The sequence below is a fragment of the Chrysemys picta genome, chromosome 18, assembly GCF_011386835.1.
Source record: "Chrysemys picta bellii isolate R12L10 chromosome 18, ASM1138683v2, whole genome shotgun sequence".
Lineage (NCBI taxonomy): Eukaryota > Metazoa > Chordata > Testudines > Emydidae > Chrysemys > Chrysemys picta.
Window position 1 is genome coordinate 21,254,862 of NC_088808.1, and position 19,318 is coordinate 21,274,179.

At 45.4% G+C, this 19,318-nt stretch overlaps 1 protein-coding gene across 1 annotated transcript; it reads left to right on the plus strand.

Annotated features, from left to right (window-relative positions):
• Positions 1-1,583: 1,583 nt before the first annotated feature.
• LOC101932352 (protein CutA homolog) lies at positions 1,584-18,626 on the plus strand. The gene is made up of 6 exons (XM_005299462.4): positions 1,584-2,073; positions 4,570-4,718; positions 11,533-11,592; positions 14,452-14,497; positions 15,507-15,556; positions 17,372-18,626. The coding sequence occupies exons 1-6, from the start codon at positions 1,702-1,704 to the stop codon at positions 17,472-17,474; spliced, it is 780 nt and encodes a 259-aa protein (XP_005299519.2). The 5' UTR covers positions 1,584-1,701; the 3' UTR covers positions 17,475-18,626.
• Positions 18,627-19,318: the final 692 nt, after the last annotated feature.

A 19,318-nucleotide genomic window follows, 5' to 3' on the forward strand; every position in this document is an offset into this window, starting at 1 on the left:
GTACGATAATTGTAGAAAGTTTTGGTCTAAAGCTAGACTTAGACTGCTGTGCTAAGAAGTTTGCAGTGATCTGCTGATGAATACATTTTCTAGTAGCTTGAGAGACCTGACAGTAACATAATGACTGTCTCTATTCATGTACAGTTGAATTCTTAAAGGGACATTGTCAAAAAGTTTTAGGCCTAAAATGCCCACTACTACTTTGCACTTTTATAGCACCTGCTGAGGATGTCAAAATGCTTTAAAATATTCAGGAATTAAACCCCAGAACACTCCATTGTACAGATGCAGAAAACACGGCATAGAGGTTAAGTGACTTGCCCAAGATCACTCAGCAATTCAGTGGCCGAGCTGGGAGAACTCAGATCTTACTTCCTGCCATTTAGCCACAACTACATGCTTCTGCCATTAAGCTTTGTGTTTAAGAAAAAAAAGTTGTACAGAGCCAACTATTAGAAAGGTTTAAAATAAATCAAATTCAATTACTTTTAAAATTAATTTCTTAAATGTAAAACAATCCCTTGCAGTGTCAAATCCAAAACACTTTCTGACGCTTGTGCATGGGAAGGAGAAAGTGAAACTGACTAGAGATAAACGTGGAACAATTCAGGCTAGATGTGTTGTCCCAACTGACTGAAACGTTGCAGATACACAGAGTATGAGATTGCTAAACCTGAAATAACTTTTAAAACCTACAGGGTTAACAGGCAAAGCTGTAATTAAAAGCTAGGGAGACTTTCTTTTTAAATGCTTCTTAGTTTTGTGCACTTTCAGCACATTTTTTTCTTCACATTCAAATATCTTATTCTGGGAGGCGGGAGCTAAAAACACCCTAGTTTTACTCAGATTCAGATATCACGGTGATGGGCATAATAGGCTTTGGCCAAGTCAGCGAACGTCACAGTGTCAAGTTCCCCATCTTTTAAATGGAATAATAATAATACCTACATTACAGGGTGTTTTGAGGATTAATTAACTATCCAAACCCTGATTGATTTACTCCTGAGTAGTGTCAATGAAGTCAATAGCATGACTCACATAAACTACAGAAGGGAATTGTCAAGGGGCAGAATGTCTTTTCCCAGCATGGAATATAGCCAGGACTCAGGGAAAGTACTGTGGAGTCTCCAATGACCAAAGATTAGTGATCTGTCCCTAAAACTACAAATCAAAAGCTTCCCCCATAATCCAATTCTTGTGTGTCTAAGAATGGCCGTGTACATCTCCCAGTGCATCTTCAATACCATTCACTGAGCCAGCGGCCCCCAGCCCACAGTAAGTAGGGTGACCATCCCTCCCGGGACGGTCCCTTTTATAAACCCTGCCCAAGCCGTCCCAACTTTTGGCAAATCTGGGCATTTGTCCTGTCTGCTCTTGTCAACTTGATCAAACAGGACACATGCCCTTTTGTCACAAGGGTGGCCCGTGGAGCGCGGAGGAACAGGGGGTGGGGTGGCAGCGATGAGTGGGGGAGGCAGAGCTCGGGTGGGAGCCAGACAGGGCTCGGGTGGGGGGCAGGCAGGTGAGCAGCGTGTGGGAAGGGGCAGCAGTGCTCCGGGAGAGGCTGGCACTAGCCCTGCGCAGGGAGCGGGGGCCTCAGCCTAGCCCCACCCGGTGTCCAGTTTTCCCTTTGGGAAATAGTCACCCTGGGGGGGGGCACTGTAATGCATTCTGCAGAGTGAGGCACAGACTGGGCAGCACATGATCCTCTCCTGCCAGGGAGCAAATCCCAGCTCTAACTTCGGGCTGCCTGAGAGCGGCTCCGGCTGCTCCGGGCCCTCGCCTTGCCCAGCTGGGCGGCAGGTAGCACTGAGCCGGGTACCAGCCCCTCCTGGCAGCAGCAGGAGGAGTTTCCGTGTCCACTGCAAACACCCCTCCCAGCCAGACCCGCCGCCACCGGCCCCAGCCGCGCTCTGCGCTGAGGCTGAGCAAGTGGAGGGACCGGCTGGCGGCACCGGCCTTGGCCCTGGACTAGGAGCGACCTGCAGGATGAAGCTGGACTGGCTAACGCAGCGCTGCCAGCTGCCGGCTGCCCAGGGCTGCTCCCGTCCGGGGTGTTTCGCTTTGCTGCTGGTAAGATCGCTCCCTTCGTTGCAACCGGCTGTGAGAGCCCCTGCAGGCTGCAAGCCCTGTGGGCGCAGGCAGGGTGCAGATCACGGACGGGACAGTGCCCGGGGCAAGGCGAGGATGGTTTCCGCTGGTCCCTGAGGCACCAGCTGCCCAGCAGGGCAGGCAAGGAGAGCGGGGGAGCTGCTTAGGGGAAGATGAATCTGTGAGCAAGCGGCACCTCACCTGAACACCCTCCCCATCCCCGTTCAACTCCCCGCACGCTGCGGAGTATAAATTCCTGTTTTGTTGGGGAACTTCACAACAGATTCACTTTTCCGGGACACTAATTGCACCCCGCTGAGTGCATTTCCCAGCAAACTTCTCCCTAGCTGTGGGAAAGCTGCAAAGATGCACTTAGCAGAATACAAAACTCTCTGTCTTGGGACAATGCAGATCCCAAGCCAAGTTATGCTTTCGGTGTTTAGAAAAAAGACCCATGCACATGCCAGTCTGTTTATAGATCAATTCCTGATGCCCAAACATCTAATCCAGTGGGTGATTAGGAGATGCAGATGTAGGGATTGGGGGGCGGGGGAGAGGGACTTTAAAAAAATTGATCTGAGAGAAGAAACACACATATGAAAAATATTCCCTTGTGGACATTTTCAGACTTCTCATTTGATTTTGAAAAAGTTTCTTTCACCAGTGCTGAGGAATCCTTGCTCTACTTAAGGCTGCCATGATGATTTCGTTTAGTGATGCATCAACACTAGAGCTGTTTATCAAAAACATTGAATATGGGGATTTCAAACCCGGATCCAAAACCAGTCCTAGGTTTTGTTTTGCAAAACTTAAGTGATGAGATTTTGCAAAATTGCAAATGTCCTGGATTTGACCATCACTTTCCAGTCTCCCATTTTTCAGTGATTGTATGGAGTGTTTGTGTAGCCCCATTGGTCCCAGGATATTAGAGAGATAAGGTGGGGGAGGTAATATCATTTATTGGACCAACTTGAGAGGGACAAGTTTTCGAGCTACACAAACCTGAAGAAGAGCACTGTGTAGCCCAAAAGCTTGTCTCTCTCAACAACAGAAGTTGATCCAATAATAGATATTACCTCACCCTCTTGTCTCTTTAATATCCTGGGACCAACACAGCACCAACAAAATTGCATATTTTTCAGTCATCTCACTGAATTTAGGATCCCACAACTGTGGTTTTTGAATCTAAGTCACTTTAAATATTAATAGCTCTGGGTGTATCCAGATCAACAACCCAGAAATCCAAAATTTTCCAATTTGGCCTTCACTTCTTGGACAAACCCGAGGAAACAACAATTGCATTGTTGCATCAGATTTCTCACTTCTTGTTGGGAAAAAACAGGAGGGTTGTAAACATTGTATAACTCTTTATTTACAAATGTTGCTCGCTGGGACAGCCTCAAGGGATGCACATATAACTTTCATGGTTGCCAGGCTGAACAGAAGGGAGCATGTATTTCTCCCCTAATAAGGGGAATAGAAGCACTGCTCTACTCTGGCAAATACCCAGGCCAGAATTGGCTCTGTTTTGAGTTAAATGTAAGTTGTCAATGTTCCTTTAACCTTAGCGTGCACACAACCAAATTCATCCCTGGAGTAGCTCTATAATCAGATGTAGTTATTCCAGGGATGAATTTGACCCACAAAATTAAATACACAGTTGAGATAACAGTGGAGACTGTAAGGTTTCAGTTTTGGTGCTTTTAAATCAGTGCCTGTAACAAACATAGTATGCAAATATTGTGTGAGTGAGTTATGATTTCCTTCTGTAAATATGTTTTTGCTGTACTTGTCCATAGTGGAGACAGAAAGGCAGAAATTCCTTTAGCAATAAATTGGATACCAGGCTTGCATAAAAATCTGATTATCTTCAATCTCTACGATGCAATTTCTCATAAATCAAACTGTCTGATCAGCCAACCAAACTATACATTTTTATCTTATTTGCATATCAAGGGCCCACTCTTACAGCTTTACTTCCCTTCAGTATCAAGTCTGAAATAATAGTTTTTACTGAAGGTCAGTTCAGCTTGTTCTTGGTTTTGTTTAAAGGATGGAATGTCATTTATCCCGCCAACGAAGTACTTTATGATTCTAGTTTAAAAAAATTATAAATGTTTTTTATAGTTGTACAGTGAATTTTTTTGTACATGCACATTTTGAGCATGATTATTGCTGAAGCAGGTGGCCCCAGTCTCCTAGGTTCTGTTCCGGACTCTGAAACTGACCCATTTATGCACTAAACCCACTGCTCTAATGTTGGATTGAACCCACTACTGGGGAATGGTTATTTGTTTTAAACATTGTTTCTCTGAACTAAAATAATAAGCTTTACTGTAATAATGGCAACGCAAAGAATGGAGACTTTCTTCTTGGCTCATACATACAGTAAATGCTTGGGGTTTCTTTAAAATACAACCTAAATTTGAGGGACACACTTGACCTGGCATTCTCACTGTTGTATTTTGCATTCTTTAGGTAATAACTCTGTCTTTACTGATGTACCCAGTGCTGAAGAGTCTAGGTCTTCAGCTGCACTCTGCAGTCACTGGCAGCTATATCTCGGGAACCCAGTCCATTGCTTTTGTTAACTGTCCCAATGAACAAGTTGCAAAGGATATTGCAAGGTACGGTGTCACTTCCATTGTTGTTGTGCTTGAATAATTCAAAGCCTGGCTGTCATGAAGTAATGGGTTGTTTGTTTCATGTACAGTTGTTATTTCTGAGGAGGGTTTCTCCCTTTTTCTCCACATGACACACACTTTCTCTCCCACTCATGCATTAACTCTCTCCCATAAACAGCTCTGTAGAGTAGGAACTCAACCTTCTAAAGGAAAATTGTACCCCAAAAAATATCTATCTAGCTGGTGCAGAATACAGCTGCCTGCCTCCTTCGAGGCCTAGGCTAATGTGAGCACATCACATCTCCACTTCCTGCACTGGCTCCCAGTCTGTTTCAGATGCCAGTCTAAGCCCTCAGTCCTAATTCTCAAGGCAATTCCTGGATCAAGCAACCACCATGACAGCTGAACTCCTTTGAGACAATGCAGGTCACAAAGCTCAGCAGCAGTGCATGAGGGTGGAGGGCAAATCATTCTGGGTCAAGGGGACCTGGCTCTGGAACAAACGTTCAGGTGAGATTCGGTGACTCCAGAGCATGGCCACCTTGAGGAAATGTTGCCAAACTTTTCTCTTTCAAAAAGCCTTATCACCATAGCAAGAATGACACTTACAACACTGACACCCAAACACTCCTCCAGAAAAAAAAAATCCTGTAACAGTCAACCAACCAACCCAAAACAGAAACCAACAGAAAATAGCCCAAGCAGAAATTCTACCCTAGAAAGGGTAAAGTGTCAGAGACCCCTATGAAGTCCCCTAGGGACTTTGCTATTGCTATTGACTTTGTGTAGGACGTGCCCAGATGCTACAATGATGGGTGGCAGTATAAAAGCCTAAAATAGATAAAATAAAATAAAGAAAAGAAAACCAGGCCAAAAAAAGAGGGGGGTAAGGGGAGGGAGACAAAATCTGCCACTCAATACCTCTCCCGACTCTAATGCATTTTGCAAGGGCTTCAAATACATCTAGATCATTTTTATTTTTAATGTACCATAGATTTGTATGATGCACACTTCACAAATTCCTAGCTACATGGCTAAATAGCTGCTCTGTTCAGAATACTGGAAATGTTTATAGTGGACCGTTAAGTTTCCTGCAACACCTCTTATGAGCTCTGTTCCCTGCTAACTCTCTGCTTGCCAAAAACTCTGCCTCTCTTCCATAATAACAGAGTGTTCCCGAACAGCTATTCAGGAAACAATGGGCTACTAAAAGGCATTTTGTGTCACCCTCAATACTGCAACTGTATCAAGTGCGTTACCACTTGATGTGTATGACAAAAAAGAATAACTGTGTATTACTGGGGAGAAGACCATTTAGTCTATGAAAATGCTTCACATTAGCAGCTCCGCAAACATTTTCTGTCTTTTGTTCCTTCTCTTCCAGGGAAGGGAGAGGAAATAAATCACTCTCTGCAGTTAATGCCCATTGCTGAGATTTACATGTATTTTGCTAACATTTTTCTTGGTATTAATGAATTAAAGTTGAGCTCAGAGGAATTTGGATTAAGTGATAATGGGTTGTAGCAACTGGCTCTATAGATGAAAGCTGATTTTCCAAAACCCATTAGCTGCTAGTATGGATGTCTTTATCTTTCTCCTAGATTGCTCACTGAAGTACTTATTCCCAGACTCCGCTTGCAAGTATTTTCTTTGGTGTTTGTAAAGGGTTTCAGATTTCGAGGACTGCTCAGCTGTAAACAAATACAGTTTGGAGACACACCGGTTAGAGCAAGTTATAACATGAGTGACCTGCACTGATATTAAAACTGATACTAGTAGAAGTTTCCCAGTCTTTACAAAATGGAGATTTTGCTTCTTTGCCTGTGTCTGATTTGGGAAGTTGAGTTTTGTGGGTGCATAGGGCATGAGCAGGCCCTGAAGCATTCTGAAGGGGACCTCACAAATAATCTAACCTAAACATATTTCAGGCTAATCATTATCTTTTATGAAGATAAGACTGAGTTACACCTGAATATTCCATCAGCCCCCAGTTTTGCCTTGTATCTGTACACGTCTTTTTCTTTACTTTTAGGCTTATTCATATTTCATCTGTCTAGAGTATGAATACAAATGTGTGTTAATGCTGGGACATAGAAATACACATGAAATATCCACCCCAAAGCCATCATGAAGTATACAGCCATTTTCAGTCATCCATCTTCATCTTGTTATTAATATTTGCATTTCCCCCAGGGTCCATGTGTTTCATAGATCTCAGTTCATTGGGAGGGAATGACACCAAACAATATCCCAGGAATTGTACTTTATACTTTTATGGTGCTTTAAAAACTTGAAGTCTCACAACACCTCACAAATGTTCAGGTTTTCAATAAAAAGTTGAGATTTTTCATGGGAAAAACCTGCATTTTCTCACCAGCTGTATAGATCATGTTACAAGTACTAGGGATTTACAGTTGAAACTAAGAGCTTGTATGTACATCACTGAATCTGAAGACAGTGGTTTCCCCTAATATCCCTTCTTTCTATATCCCCTGAATGCTGAGGTGGCGTGCATGCTTTATACAGTTTTCCTCTCCATTTAATTCCAATTAAAAGTATGTTTTCCTAGTTATCTGGTAGTAATCTGAAATGAAAATATCTGAGTGATTATTGTCATTTGCCTTTCAGTAAGGGGCCTCTTTCAATAATTACGGAACAAGCCACTCACCCATCTCTCTTTTAAAATAGAAATGGAGGAGTTGGAATGTCTGGACATGTTGCAGCCATCAAACTGGGAACTGCTTCCTATCAGTTGCAAGGGGCTAGTTGGCTTGGCTTTCCGCCATTAAAATCCTCAGCTCAGAATCTGTTCCTGCTGAAGTGTTAATGTCACCATGTCCTCATGCTTCTGTGTTGTATTTTTCCCTCTTCCAGTCAAGCTGCCAAACAAAGTTTGCCCCAGAAACTGCTCCTCTCCAGGGATTGCCATCACTGTCAACTTTTGCCATTAAGCTTTGTTCTATGTCCCTCAGGGTGTCAGACAGATAGGGCAGTGCTAATGTAATAGTAGTGCTACCAAAATACAAGTTAACGTTTAATATAATACCTGTAGTAGACAAAAATAACTTATAGATCAGTGTAAATGTAGCATTTTTACTGCTATAAAAGATGCCAGCTAGAAGAAGGCCTGAACCAAAGCCCATTGAAGTTAATGAAAGACCCCTGGAGCTTGGATCAGGCCCATAATTCAGATACAAAATCTTTGTTCGTGTTCAAAACTTAACCTGGTTTAACAGCAAAGAAATATAGGTTCAAAGAGCTAGCGCTATGTCCAGCTCTTCCCAGCGGTAGCACATGTGCACAGCTTAGTTTATGTGCAGGGTCTATAAAAAGTGTAACATTGTGTTTTCTTGTGAGCAGTAATCAGATTTTCAAGTAACTACATTTGACTAGGCAACACATTTGGAACTAGAATGAGCCACTTTAAATCTGGAACCTAAGCCTTTAGATAGGTTTGTGGGGGGAGGAGGGGAGTTGGTAAAGAAGCAAATCATTTTGCTATAACATGCATTTTTAAATGCCCTTTGTCTTCTGAAATGTGTCCATCTCCAAGTGTTCTTGGTTTGTGCCAGTCACCAACACTTCAACATTCATCAGCAATTGCGAAAATCAAGCATGGAAAAATTGTGTCGTTGGCTGGAGACAGGTTATCACCTAGAAAAGCTTTTTGTGGCTACTTATGGATGCATAAGTACTGAACATTAAACATTTGATGTGCGTGAGCCACAGTTTAAATGGATACCATTTCACAAGAAGTTATATTGCATTCCCTGTCATAGTCTGTGCTCCTCAGGGACCAATTTCTGACCTGCTAATTTGTAACAAGAATTCTGGATCAAATCTCTGCAGGAGGGACATAAATAGTTTCCTTAAAGGGACAGCATCAGAAGTTTCTTCTTCTTGTGCTCTCTCTGCTGTTTGCAATTTTCTGTTAGAAGGCTGATACAGACCTTGCCCTCCTGTTTTTCTGTTTTCATATGGAAAAAATGGGTTTTCACTTTCCTGCTCCAGTTTATTTTGGCACATAAGTCAATATACCTTTGCGTTGTTTACACCCTTACTTGTTTCAGAGTAGCAGCCGTGTTAGTCTGTATCCGCAAAAAGAACAGGAGTACTTGTGGCACCTTAGAGACTAACAAATTTATTAGAGCATAAGCTTTCGTGGACTACAGCCCACTTCTTCAGATGCATCCGAAGAAGTGGGCTGTAGTCCACGAAAGCTTATGCTCTAATAAATTTGTTAGTCTCTAAGGTGCCACAAGTACTCCTGTTCTTTTTATCCTTACTTGTATCAGGGATAGTATTTATTAATTTGTGCTCCCTCTGCTGGCCAACTGATTGATGCAACAAAGTGAAATAAAATCTTGCACAAAGACCGGCTCTCTCTTTTGTTTTAAAAGAGATTTTTTTGCAATCCATGGGATATTCCTCGTTAGAGGAAACCCAACGTTAGCCTTCAGCATTATTGCAGAGGACTCCACAAAAGCAATATAACTTACCGGGAAATGGTCACCCATTACGGAGGTGTCACCTGAATACAGGAGTAGTTCCCAGGAACGCCTCCGTTCTAATCCCAGCTCTAATAGCGTCTGCCTGTGTGGTTTGGGGTATGTCATGTAATCTCTCAGGGCCAGCTTCCTCATCTGTAAATTTGAGATGGGGAGGATAAATTCTTACCTACCTTAACTGACTAAGAGGATTAATTAGTGTTTTTAAAGCACCTTGAGGAGAACAGGGCTAAGTATTATTATAGCAATCAGCTGTATCTTTTGAAAAGTGTCCCCCATTCTGTAGTATGTTACTGCTTCTTCAAATCACTTAGTAAGACAAGACAGTATGACCTTGACCTAAATAGTAAAACTGAGTCAGTTCCAGCCGTTCACTGGATCATGTCATTTCCCCCCTTCTGAGATACTCTATGCTGCATGAGATTCAGACACTGCATGGCTAAAAACTCAGCTCCTTGGGCCACCTGCTCATAGTCTCCCCCATATTGTTCCATTGGGGAAGAGTTAAAGTTATTTGACTATCCTGTGGGGCATGGCTTCACTCCCACAGTCGCCCATGGCTCCCTCAGAAGCTGTGTTGCCATACTCACTTTGGCAGTGGCTGCACCCAACCCGCTCCTCCAGGAGCTGGGAACCAGCCTAGACCCAAGAGACGCATGGCTTGGAGGGCGACTGCTCTCTGGCATCTCGCCTCCCCAGTGCCCCATGCTTTGCCACGGAGGGGATTTCCCAGCATCTGTGGGAAGAAGAAAATGGAGCTGCTTTTCTCCCCCCTCCACAGGTCTGTCCCTTTTCCTTCCTGCTACTACAGTCTGTGGTCCTGCCTTGTGGCAGGGAGAATAGTAACAAGCCACCTCCATTGTCTCATGGATCTGGCTGCGGACTGTGTAGACAGACAAAGCAGGTCTAATAATAAAGATGTGAAAAGAAGCTTATGAGAATCCAAGCTATCTAAATAGCTTTGCTTTATGGGGTAGGTGACAGATTTGAACCTGTTACATAATTGCATACTGGTCCCATGGCCTGGATGTCGACAGCTGACTTGGGTTAGTTACCGTCTGTGCTGATTTAGGTTGCATTTGGGGCAGGTCAGCCTGTGATGTTATACAGTCCTCAATCTACATGTGGTATTTTCACAGCTTGTGACATGAAATCCTCTTTTAATGATAAAAGATTCACTAGATGATATAGTTTGTTTCATAATCCCACCTAGGATATATTATAATCTGGATGGAAGGGGGATATTTTTAACTTGTTCAGAGCCAAAGCAGGTTTGTTTTATTTTGTTTGAAGTAGCTAATAGTGTACAAACATCTGACCCACGGAGGGTTAATTCCTATTCTTTCATTTTCTATTCACTCCTGACTCCTCTGGAATTTTGAGGTCATATTTTTGACCCAAGTGTAATTGTTAGGAGCTTAATGTTTTCATTGCCATAGCGCTAAATACAAAACACAGGCCAGAGTTAAAGAAAAACAAATTACAAGCCTAACAGGGCCACGCCTTCAAGGAACGTTTAACACAATTTTGGGGGCAGAGGGTGCAAAAGAAACAAGCTTGATGGGCTCTCCAAAAGCATAGAGACACTGGTGAGGTTGGTAGGCACAACCTTTGACCTTGTACTCCTAGCCCTCTTCCTACCCTGCCCCACAGTTGCTTCTGTGCTCACTTCTGCCGGCAGCCCAGATGTAACACACTGGCAGCCCCGCAATAACAAACTAGTCCACAACCAAAGGAGGAAGATTTCAGGAAGTAATGAATTTGGGTTTCAGATTTCTAATAACTTTCTGGTATGAAAAGGCTGATGTTGTTAAACCTTTAGTACATGCGATGATTTTTAGTCTGCTGTGCATGCAAGAAGTGGAGTCTCCTGATGTGAGTTTATGACTGGGAGTCAGGGACTCCTTTGTCCTAATCCCAGCTCCAATTCTTAATCTCAGCCTCAGTTTCCCCACTTGTAAAATGGAGATAAGACTGATGCACCATGGGAATGGTGCAAGGTTTCATTAGCTAGCATTTGAGACTGCCATCTGTGCCTATGAGTCCTGCATATTACCCCAGACCAGCACTGATGCTGGAACCTTCAGGGTCTATCAGCAGCACACTGGAGGGACCCTCACCCTGGCTGAGAGAGTAGGAGACACGCTGAGCTAATCTCAGCTGGAAACAGATTAATTGTGCCTCAGATGTCAAGGCTTGTCACTGGAGGAAACAGCTCAAGGTTAACTTCACAGCTCAAGGTGGAGGAGGGTGCCGGGAGTGGAGGAAGTACAGTTTATTTACAAACTCACCTTGTCTGTTCTGTTTAGGGCCATTATGGATAAAAAGCTGGCTGCCTGCGTGAATATCCTGCCGAAGGCCTCGTCTATGTGAGTTGCACTGAACGTTCCTCCAAAGGACATACAAATGCTCGTCTGCAAATGGAAGCCTAAGCCAGGAATAGCAAACCCCAGAGGTGCCGGAGCACCCACAACTGGCTCAGCACCTCTCAGGATTAGGCCAATGAAACCATGCAATCAGGAGACCAGTTTATTCGTAGAAGGCTGCACTGCTTTCCGATTGCAAGACAGGGAGATTATAAGAGTGACCCCTGTACTGCCACAGTGCATTAAGCATATGAAGGGGTGGATGGTAGGCATGCCCGCCTGTGGCCATTTGTTTATTGGTTACTTAGGAATAGAAATCTTCGCAAAGAGGATTTTAGCCTCTTTCACCATGATTTAATGTGTGCTGTTTCTTTCATGGGACCTAAATTTAGAATATTAATTGAGGTCTTCATGCAGTAGGAAGGGGCAGCCTTTGGCCCTGGAATATGGAAACAGCAATAATACTCACAGGCATCCTGGGCCTTCCACCCAGAGATTGGAAACCTTGTCATTAATGAATGAAGCTCAGGACGTATTAATAACCTCATTATTAAGAGGTGTTGTGACTAGCGCCTGGCCACACACACAGAGCCAGGACTAGCACAAATCTTCCATTTCCAGTGCCTGAGCCACTGGACCATCCTTCCTCTCCGAGGGCCTGCCCCAAAGCCCAATGAAGCCATCCACTCCAAGGCAGACTTCTGTGGGCTCTGGATCAGGCCCCGAATGCACGACACAGAGTTCACTTATAAAGTTTGCGGATGATACCAAGCTGGGAGGGGTTGCAAGTGCTTTGGACAAACTGGAGAAATGGTCTGAAGTAAATAGGATGAAATTCAATAAGGACAAATGCAAAGTACTCCATTTAGGAAGGAACAATCAGTTGCACACATACAAAATGGGAAACGTCTGCCTAGGAAGGAGTACTGCAGAAAGGGATCTGGGGGTCAGAGTGGATCACAAGCTAAATATGAGTCAACAGTGTAACGCTGTTGCAAAAAAAAAAAAAAAAAAGCGAACATCATTCTGGGATGTATTAGCGAGAGTGTTGTAAGCAAGACACAAGAAGTAATTCTTCCACTCTGACTAGGTCTCAGCTGGAGTATTGTGTCCAGTTCTGGGTGCCACATTTCAGGAAAGATGTGGACAAATTGGAGAAAACCCAGAGAAGAGCAACAAAAATGATTAAAGGTCTAGAAAACATGAACTATGAGGGAAGATTGAAAAAAACTGGGTTTGTTTAGTCTGGAGATGAGAAGACTAAGAGGGGATGTGATAACAGTTTTCAAGTATGTAGAAGGTTGTTACAAGGAGGAGGGAGAAAAATTGTTCTTCTTAATCTCTGAGGATAGGACAAGAAGCAATGGGCTTAAATTGCAGCAAGGATGGTTTAGGTTGGACATTAGGAAAAACTTCCTAACTGTCAGGATGGTTAAGCACTGGAATAAATTGCCTAGGGAGGTTGTGGAATCTCCATCATTGGGGATTTTTAAGAGCAGGTTAGACAAACACCTGTCAGGGATGGTCTAGATAATACTTAGTCCTGCCATGAGTGCAGGGGACTAGATTAGATGACCTCTCGAGGTCCCTTCCAGTTCTATGATTCTACGAATAGCTCCTCTCTGTTTTCAGAGCAGTGTGTGATAATCCGTGTTAAGGCTGGATCCTGGTTACACTTATGCGCACACAGCTGTTTTAGCCTCCTCCTTCCCAGGCCAACTGAGCCCCTAGCGGCTGCTCACTAGCCACTCTGATGCCTCCAGATGGCGTCTGGCCTCCAGCTCCGAGCACATGGGTGCCATGATGGCAGCATTCTGCCAAGAGAATTGTTCTAAAAGGGCACGCGTGTGATCAAGGAGATTTGCCCCTGTTATTCCAGTCCTGGGCCCCCAAACAGCCCCGGCAACGCACTTTGCTGTTCCCTTGCCGCTCCACACCCCAGCATAGCTCTGCCAACTCACCTCATTCCTGACATTCAGACTCCCCTCCTAATCTTGCCCCCACCCAGTTCTGCTGAGGCACCTCAATCCTGACCCATGGTAGCTCCAGCTGCTCCAACACCACAGACGCTCCCTCATCTACTCTGTGTAGACCTAGCCCCAGGCAAGCAGCCGGACATTTTCTAGGGCGATAAATGTTCATTTTTCATAAATGCAGTGATTGCCCTCAAGATTGTCACATCCCATGGGGGTTCTGACATGGAAGTAATTTAAAATGCTTACAGTCGCCTGGTACCTCGGGTTTTCCAGCTCGGATCAGCAACCAGCTGCCAGATTTGTCCTTGCTCTGCAGGCACATGGCTCAGGCAGACAATCTACCCCTGAACGCTCTACCCTTAGTACATGCTTATAAACCCCCCTAGCGTGCTCGGGAAGCGAGCCTCTTTGCCCGTAAATGTCATCCAAGGCGTTCATTCCCTACTGTGTCCAAACAGCCAGACGTAGTTCCCAAACTTGCACTGCGCTCTGCTTGGGCAGAGAGCACCACCGACCTCACTAGGGCTCCACATGGATGCAAGGGTCCACCTGGGCTGGAGCTGGGTCTTACTGAGCATGGGAGAAAGCGTTTAGCCAGCAATCTGTCAGGTTTGTGACTCCACCCTCAGTCAAATCCACAGCAAGTGATTAGAAAATGTGACATTTCTAGAACGACACAGAACAAGATAAAGAAATGTGACCTGGTAGCATGCACTGAACAGGCAAAAATCGAACCCTAAGAATACTTAGCTCTTACAGAGTACTTGCCTTCAGCAGATCTCCAAGCACTTCAATGTCTTTAATGGATTTTAATGCCGAGCCAGTATAAATGGGACTGCAGTCATTTACTGTATTTCTTTCTTTCTTCTTCTTCTTTTAAATCTAGGTATTTTTGGAAAGGGGAAATAGAAGAAGTCACTGAAATACTTCTAGTAAGTGTCTGGTCCTGTGTATGCAGTAGAGAGACATGTTTCTAAGAGGGGCCCCGTTTCTGACACTCACCTACGATTAATTCAAATATTATGAGGAGTTGCGGGGACGGCCCCAGCTCAGGGCAGTAGTGGCCAAGAGTCGGTACCATCTGAGGACTGCGTGAAATGGATTCGGAGATTCTCTCTCCAGTTCCTTGAGGACAGGGGTCCACATCACAGAAATCCCCAGCAGAGACACCCTGACCTCAATGAACCACAATAGGCTGAGCTCTCACTTTGAGAAGGTTCCATTCAGGTCAGGGCACAGCAGCAGGCAAGGAGGGGGAAACGTTTACTTTACTAAGCAGGGCTGTCAGTCCAGCATTTTTCCTGCATGTACGTGGCTAGAAGCACCAGCCCCATTGTGCTGGGCACTTTCCAGACACATAGAATGATTGAGTACCTCCTGTGAAGAGTTTATAGTCTAAACAGACAAGGCAGGGGAATTATTCTCCCTGTTTTACACACAACATCGAGCTCTTTTATAATTCATCAGTAGATCTCAAAGCACTCTACAAAAGGAAGTAATTGTCATTATCCCCATTTTACGGATGGGAAACTGAGGCACAGAGCAGTGAAGTGACTTGTCCAAGGTCACCCAGCAGGCCAGTGGAAAAAGCTGGGAACAGAACGAAGGTCTCCTGGGTTGTAGTCCAGGTCTCTATCCACTAGGCCACACTGTCTCTCAGATGGGAAACTGAAGCACAAAGAGATTACATGATTTGCCAGACATTCTGCTGCAGACAGTGCTAGTGTATTTCAGACATCTCCCATTGGACTCTAGCTCAAAGTTATTTGAATAATTTGCATATGCCATAATATTGCCATGAGACTTCCTAAGTGACTTTAATTCCCTCAAGAGAACTAAAGTAGATGCTGTCAGCACTAGTGTGGAAGAATTATGTGTGTGAGAACAATTATGCTGTCCCAGATTATATTTCTCTTTACATCCTCTCTTTTTCTTTTACAGTTAGTGAAAACCAGGACGTCAAGAATAAGTGAATTATCGGACTACATCAGGTGAGGCTCCTGCCTGTTGCAAATGATATTTTCCCCCTAAACTAAATTTGCCATCTCTAACTCAACCAGTCAGAGGGCACAGTTACTTCCTCCCAACACCCATGTGTAGTTGTTTAGCTCCTTGACTGCTTCTGCAGGTGCCAAATATCACAGACATCATATCAATTCAAAGCTTACGCTAAAATGAAAAACTAGGTAAAGCCCAGCTGGTTTCTAGTTGAAATTGAGTCCACAGACCTCAAAAAAGTCTCTCAGGTTCACCAACATGGACGGAACTTCAGCTTTTGTGTTGTAGCCATAGGGAATTCAAGGAATCAGTGCAAAGCTAGGTGAAACAGAGTGGTTTGGTCTTAGTTGTACCTTTGAAGGAAATATTTTTCTCACAACATGAACAATGAGCCTGTGGAACTCACTGTCACAAGATATCATTGAATTATCAAGATTCAATTATATGGATCCACTGATATGGATAACAAGAATATCTAGAGTCATCATAGTAAATACATAAGAGCTTCGGAGAGGATATCAACCCTGATGCTTCAGGGCTTAAGTCAACCTCTAACAAGGGGGGGGTAAGAAGGAAACTTTCCCTTAAAACAGGTGATCCTATGATTGCCTACTTCAGGGTTTCTTGCATCTTTCTCTGAAAGATCTGGTACTGGCCATAGTTGGAGACAGGAGATGGGCCACTGGTCTGATCCAGTCTGGCAATTCCTGTGTGTGAATGATTCCCTCTCGCCCCTGAGCAGCCCCGTGCGGCTGGGTGCCCAAACACCAGGGTACTATCTCACTTCCCTTTTGGGGGCCCTAAGGGCTCTACAACAGACTCTCTTACCCCAATAACACCCCTCTTTGGGGCTGGTTTGTTACAAAACATAGTGCAAATAATCCATCCCCAAACACATCCATTTATCACACCCACTGCATATAGTCCCTAGAATCCCCCAACACCTAGCTCATCACTGTAACACATACCACAGTCCAGCATCTTCCACCACACCAGGCTCTTCTTCAGTCCTCTCCTGTCCTGCCAGCGTGGACATCTCAGTCCTTCCAGCAGGAGTGCCACTTCACTCTTCCCAGTAGGAGCCCACCCTCCCACAGCTTCTCTACTGGGGGTTCCTCTTCATCAGGGGAGCATCCACCACTCCCTGGTTCCATTAACCTCTCATCTCAGAAAGGCCAGCAGGTAGGCCCTTCCATTGCTCCCCTGGCCCTCGGCCCCCTGTGCTTCCAGCTCTCCAACGTGCAGACGTCAGCCGCTCCGCTGATTGCCTGCCTGCCTTCAGCCTTGTCTGGCCCTTGGCTTCAGTTTGGAAGCTAGCAGGCAACTCCCTTTGCTGCTCTCCTGTCTTCAGTCCTTTCCAGCCCTCTGGCCTTTCTTCCGGTTTGGAGAGACCATTTGGGAAACTCCTCTGCAGGCAGCCCACCTGCTACCCCGCTCCCATAGCTTCCATCAGGGACCTCCCACAGGTGCTGCCCCATTCACTTAATCGGTCAAACTGGCAACAGCTGTACTGGCATAAAGGAGCTGGACCATCTTCATTTAAAGGGGCCAGCCACCCTGTGATGCCGTGTTTACTTAAACCCCAAACTCACAGCGAAAAGCTCATGGATTTTTTAATCTACATGATCTGAAGAGAAGGGCCACAGAACTGCTTTGAAGTCAGAGGCAGAGTCTGGAGGCCCTTCTTGAAAGATGCTCCTGTGACCTGAAAGCTCCTCGTTTCTTGGGGCTGTAAATAAGATTGAGCTTGTTCCTACAGCAGAAATGATCTGCTCCCACTGGGGGGCTGTGTGTATTTTCCATTTTAGATCCATGCATCCCTTTGAGATTCCTGAATTTATCAGCCTGCCGATAGATCAAGGAAACCCCCTCTATTTAAAATGGATTGAAGAAGGTGTCCCCGATGACTAGCTGGACTGCTCCATTCTGTTCTCCAGACATACCCAGCGTTTCCTTCCTGCCAGGCGTAGAGGACATTTGCTTTGGCGTTCTAGTTGTTTCTCACTGGAGGTGGGACTGGTGCATACATACGGAAGGACAATAAAACCCCAAGGGAATGTAGGTAGCACAAGCGCCTGGGATTTGGAATTTGACTCTTACTTGAAATACAGTTTAATGGACACGCCTCGTTTGTGTAAACCTACGTTCTACTGAGCATTTAGCAACCATCGTAAGTGGAGCCTGAAAGGGCACAAGTTGTCCAAGAATAGTTTCAAAGTTGTGAACTGCAGGGTCTGCAAAGGGGTTGTGATGAGCTGTGAGCTCCTAGGGAGATGCTATGGCTGACCACAGGGTGAAAATACACACGATAGGCCCCAGCAACACAGTCCATGGAGAAGGACCAGAGTTCCAGTCCACTGGCTTTCAGGGGTTGGCTACACTGCAGAGGAGGCATGTGCAGCCCCAGTGACAGTGAGCCGGGGTGATCGCTGGTCTGTCTGCCTCCTGAAGAAGGGTTGCTGCAAAGTGGGGGAACCAAAGATGGGGAAGGTCCTGCCGAGCCCTCTGTCCCGCCTGCCCAAATGAACGTAAATCAGGATGCAGCAAAACAGCCCACGATGCACCAGATCACGTCATCTCCTGCTGTGCGGCACCGGTTGCAGCAACATGTTGCTTTGCGTCCTGACAAGGCAGCCGAGGCAGTTTAAAAACAGCCAGCCATTCAGAGTGCTGCCTACTGATCCCAGGCAGCGCAAACGAGGCCCCACTGGGGTGGGGAGAAAGCTGGACTGGGGGACGCGGCTGACAATCGCCTACTGCTTCTGGGAAGAGCACAAACGGTTAATGCTCCCCAGAGCATCTAGCAATGCCTAACGGCAGCAGGGAGCCAGTGAGGGCCAATGCCATGCTGCACAACAGTGCCAGGCTAAGGAGACAAACCTGGTCCCAACAAAAACTTCCTTCTGACTGAAGCAAACACTTTCTCCCTTGGCAGCATGTCGCACTGCAAACAGAGGCACAGGCTTTTAATAGATTAATTTTATTATCAGGTAAACTATGGAACACTATGTAGTAATTGATGTGTCCGAGACGTTAATAAACAGAAGTGTTTCTTACTCCTGATGCCTGGTTTGCTCTTAGACTTTTGTGGTTATGAAAAGGCCAGTTGGGCTGAGAGGGGCAGGCCTGCTCTGGCATTGATCTTTCTGGGAATGTGGGGGGTGGGGGGTGGATTCTGCAGCACACTCTGCCCTCGAGTATGTGGGCCAATGTTTGCGGTGAAGTCACCAGGAAAAAGGGTTCTCTTTGAGAAGGACTGGGACTTTTGGCCACTGTACTGCCAAAATGTTGGCCGTGGGTGATAACTACAGCCTGGGCCTGCTCTTGCTCCCATGGGTCAGTTCTGCCAGTGGTTTATTAATTCACGCAGGGCCTGATCTAAAGCTGAGTGAAGTCAAGGAGAGTCTCTCCCTTGGCATCAGGGGGCTTTGGCTCAGGCCCGTAGTGCTGCGGTGGGTGACACTTTGCAGGTGTCAGTTGATGCCCCTCCCTGAATGTAAAGTATACAGCTAACACACAGAGACGTCGGCATGCTGTGGGGTGGGATGATAACACTGAGGGAGCAAGGGGCCAATAGGAAGGGGAAGGGGTCTGTAATGGGAGCAGAATTGGGTCACTTGAAGCTGTGCTTAAAATCAGATTAACCCTAAGGGAGACGGAACAGGGCTAGCCCTGCTGCAATTGCTTGGCAGATGCTGTCAGGGCTGAGGCAAAGGATGCAGCGCTGGAGAATGTCTGACCACTGGAACCACCGC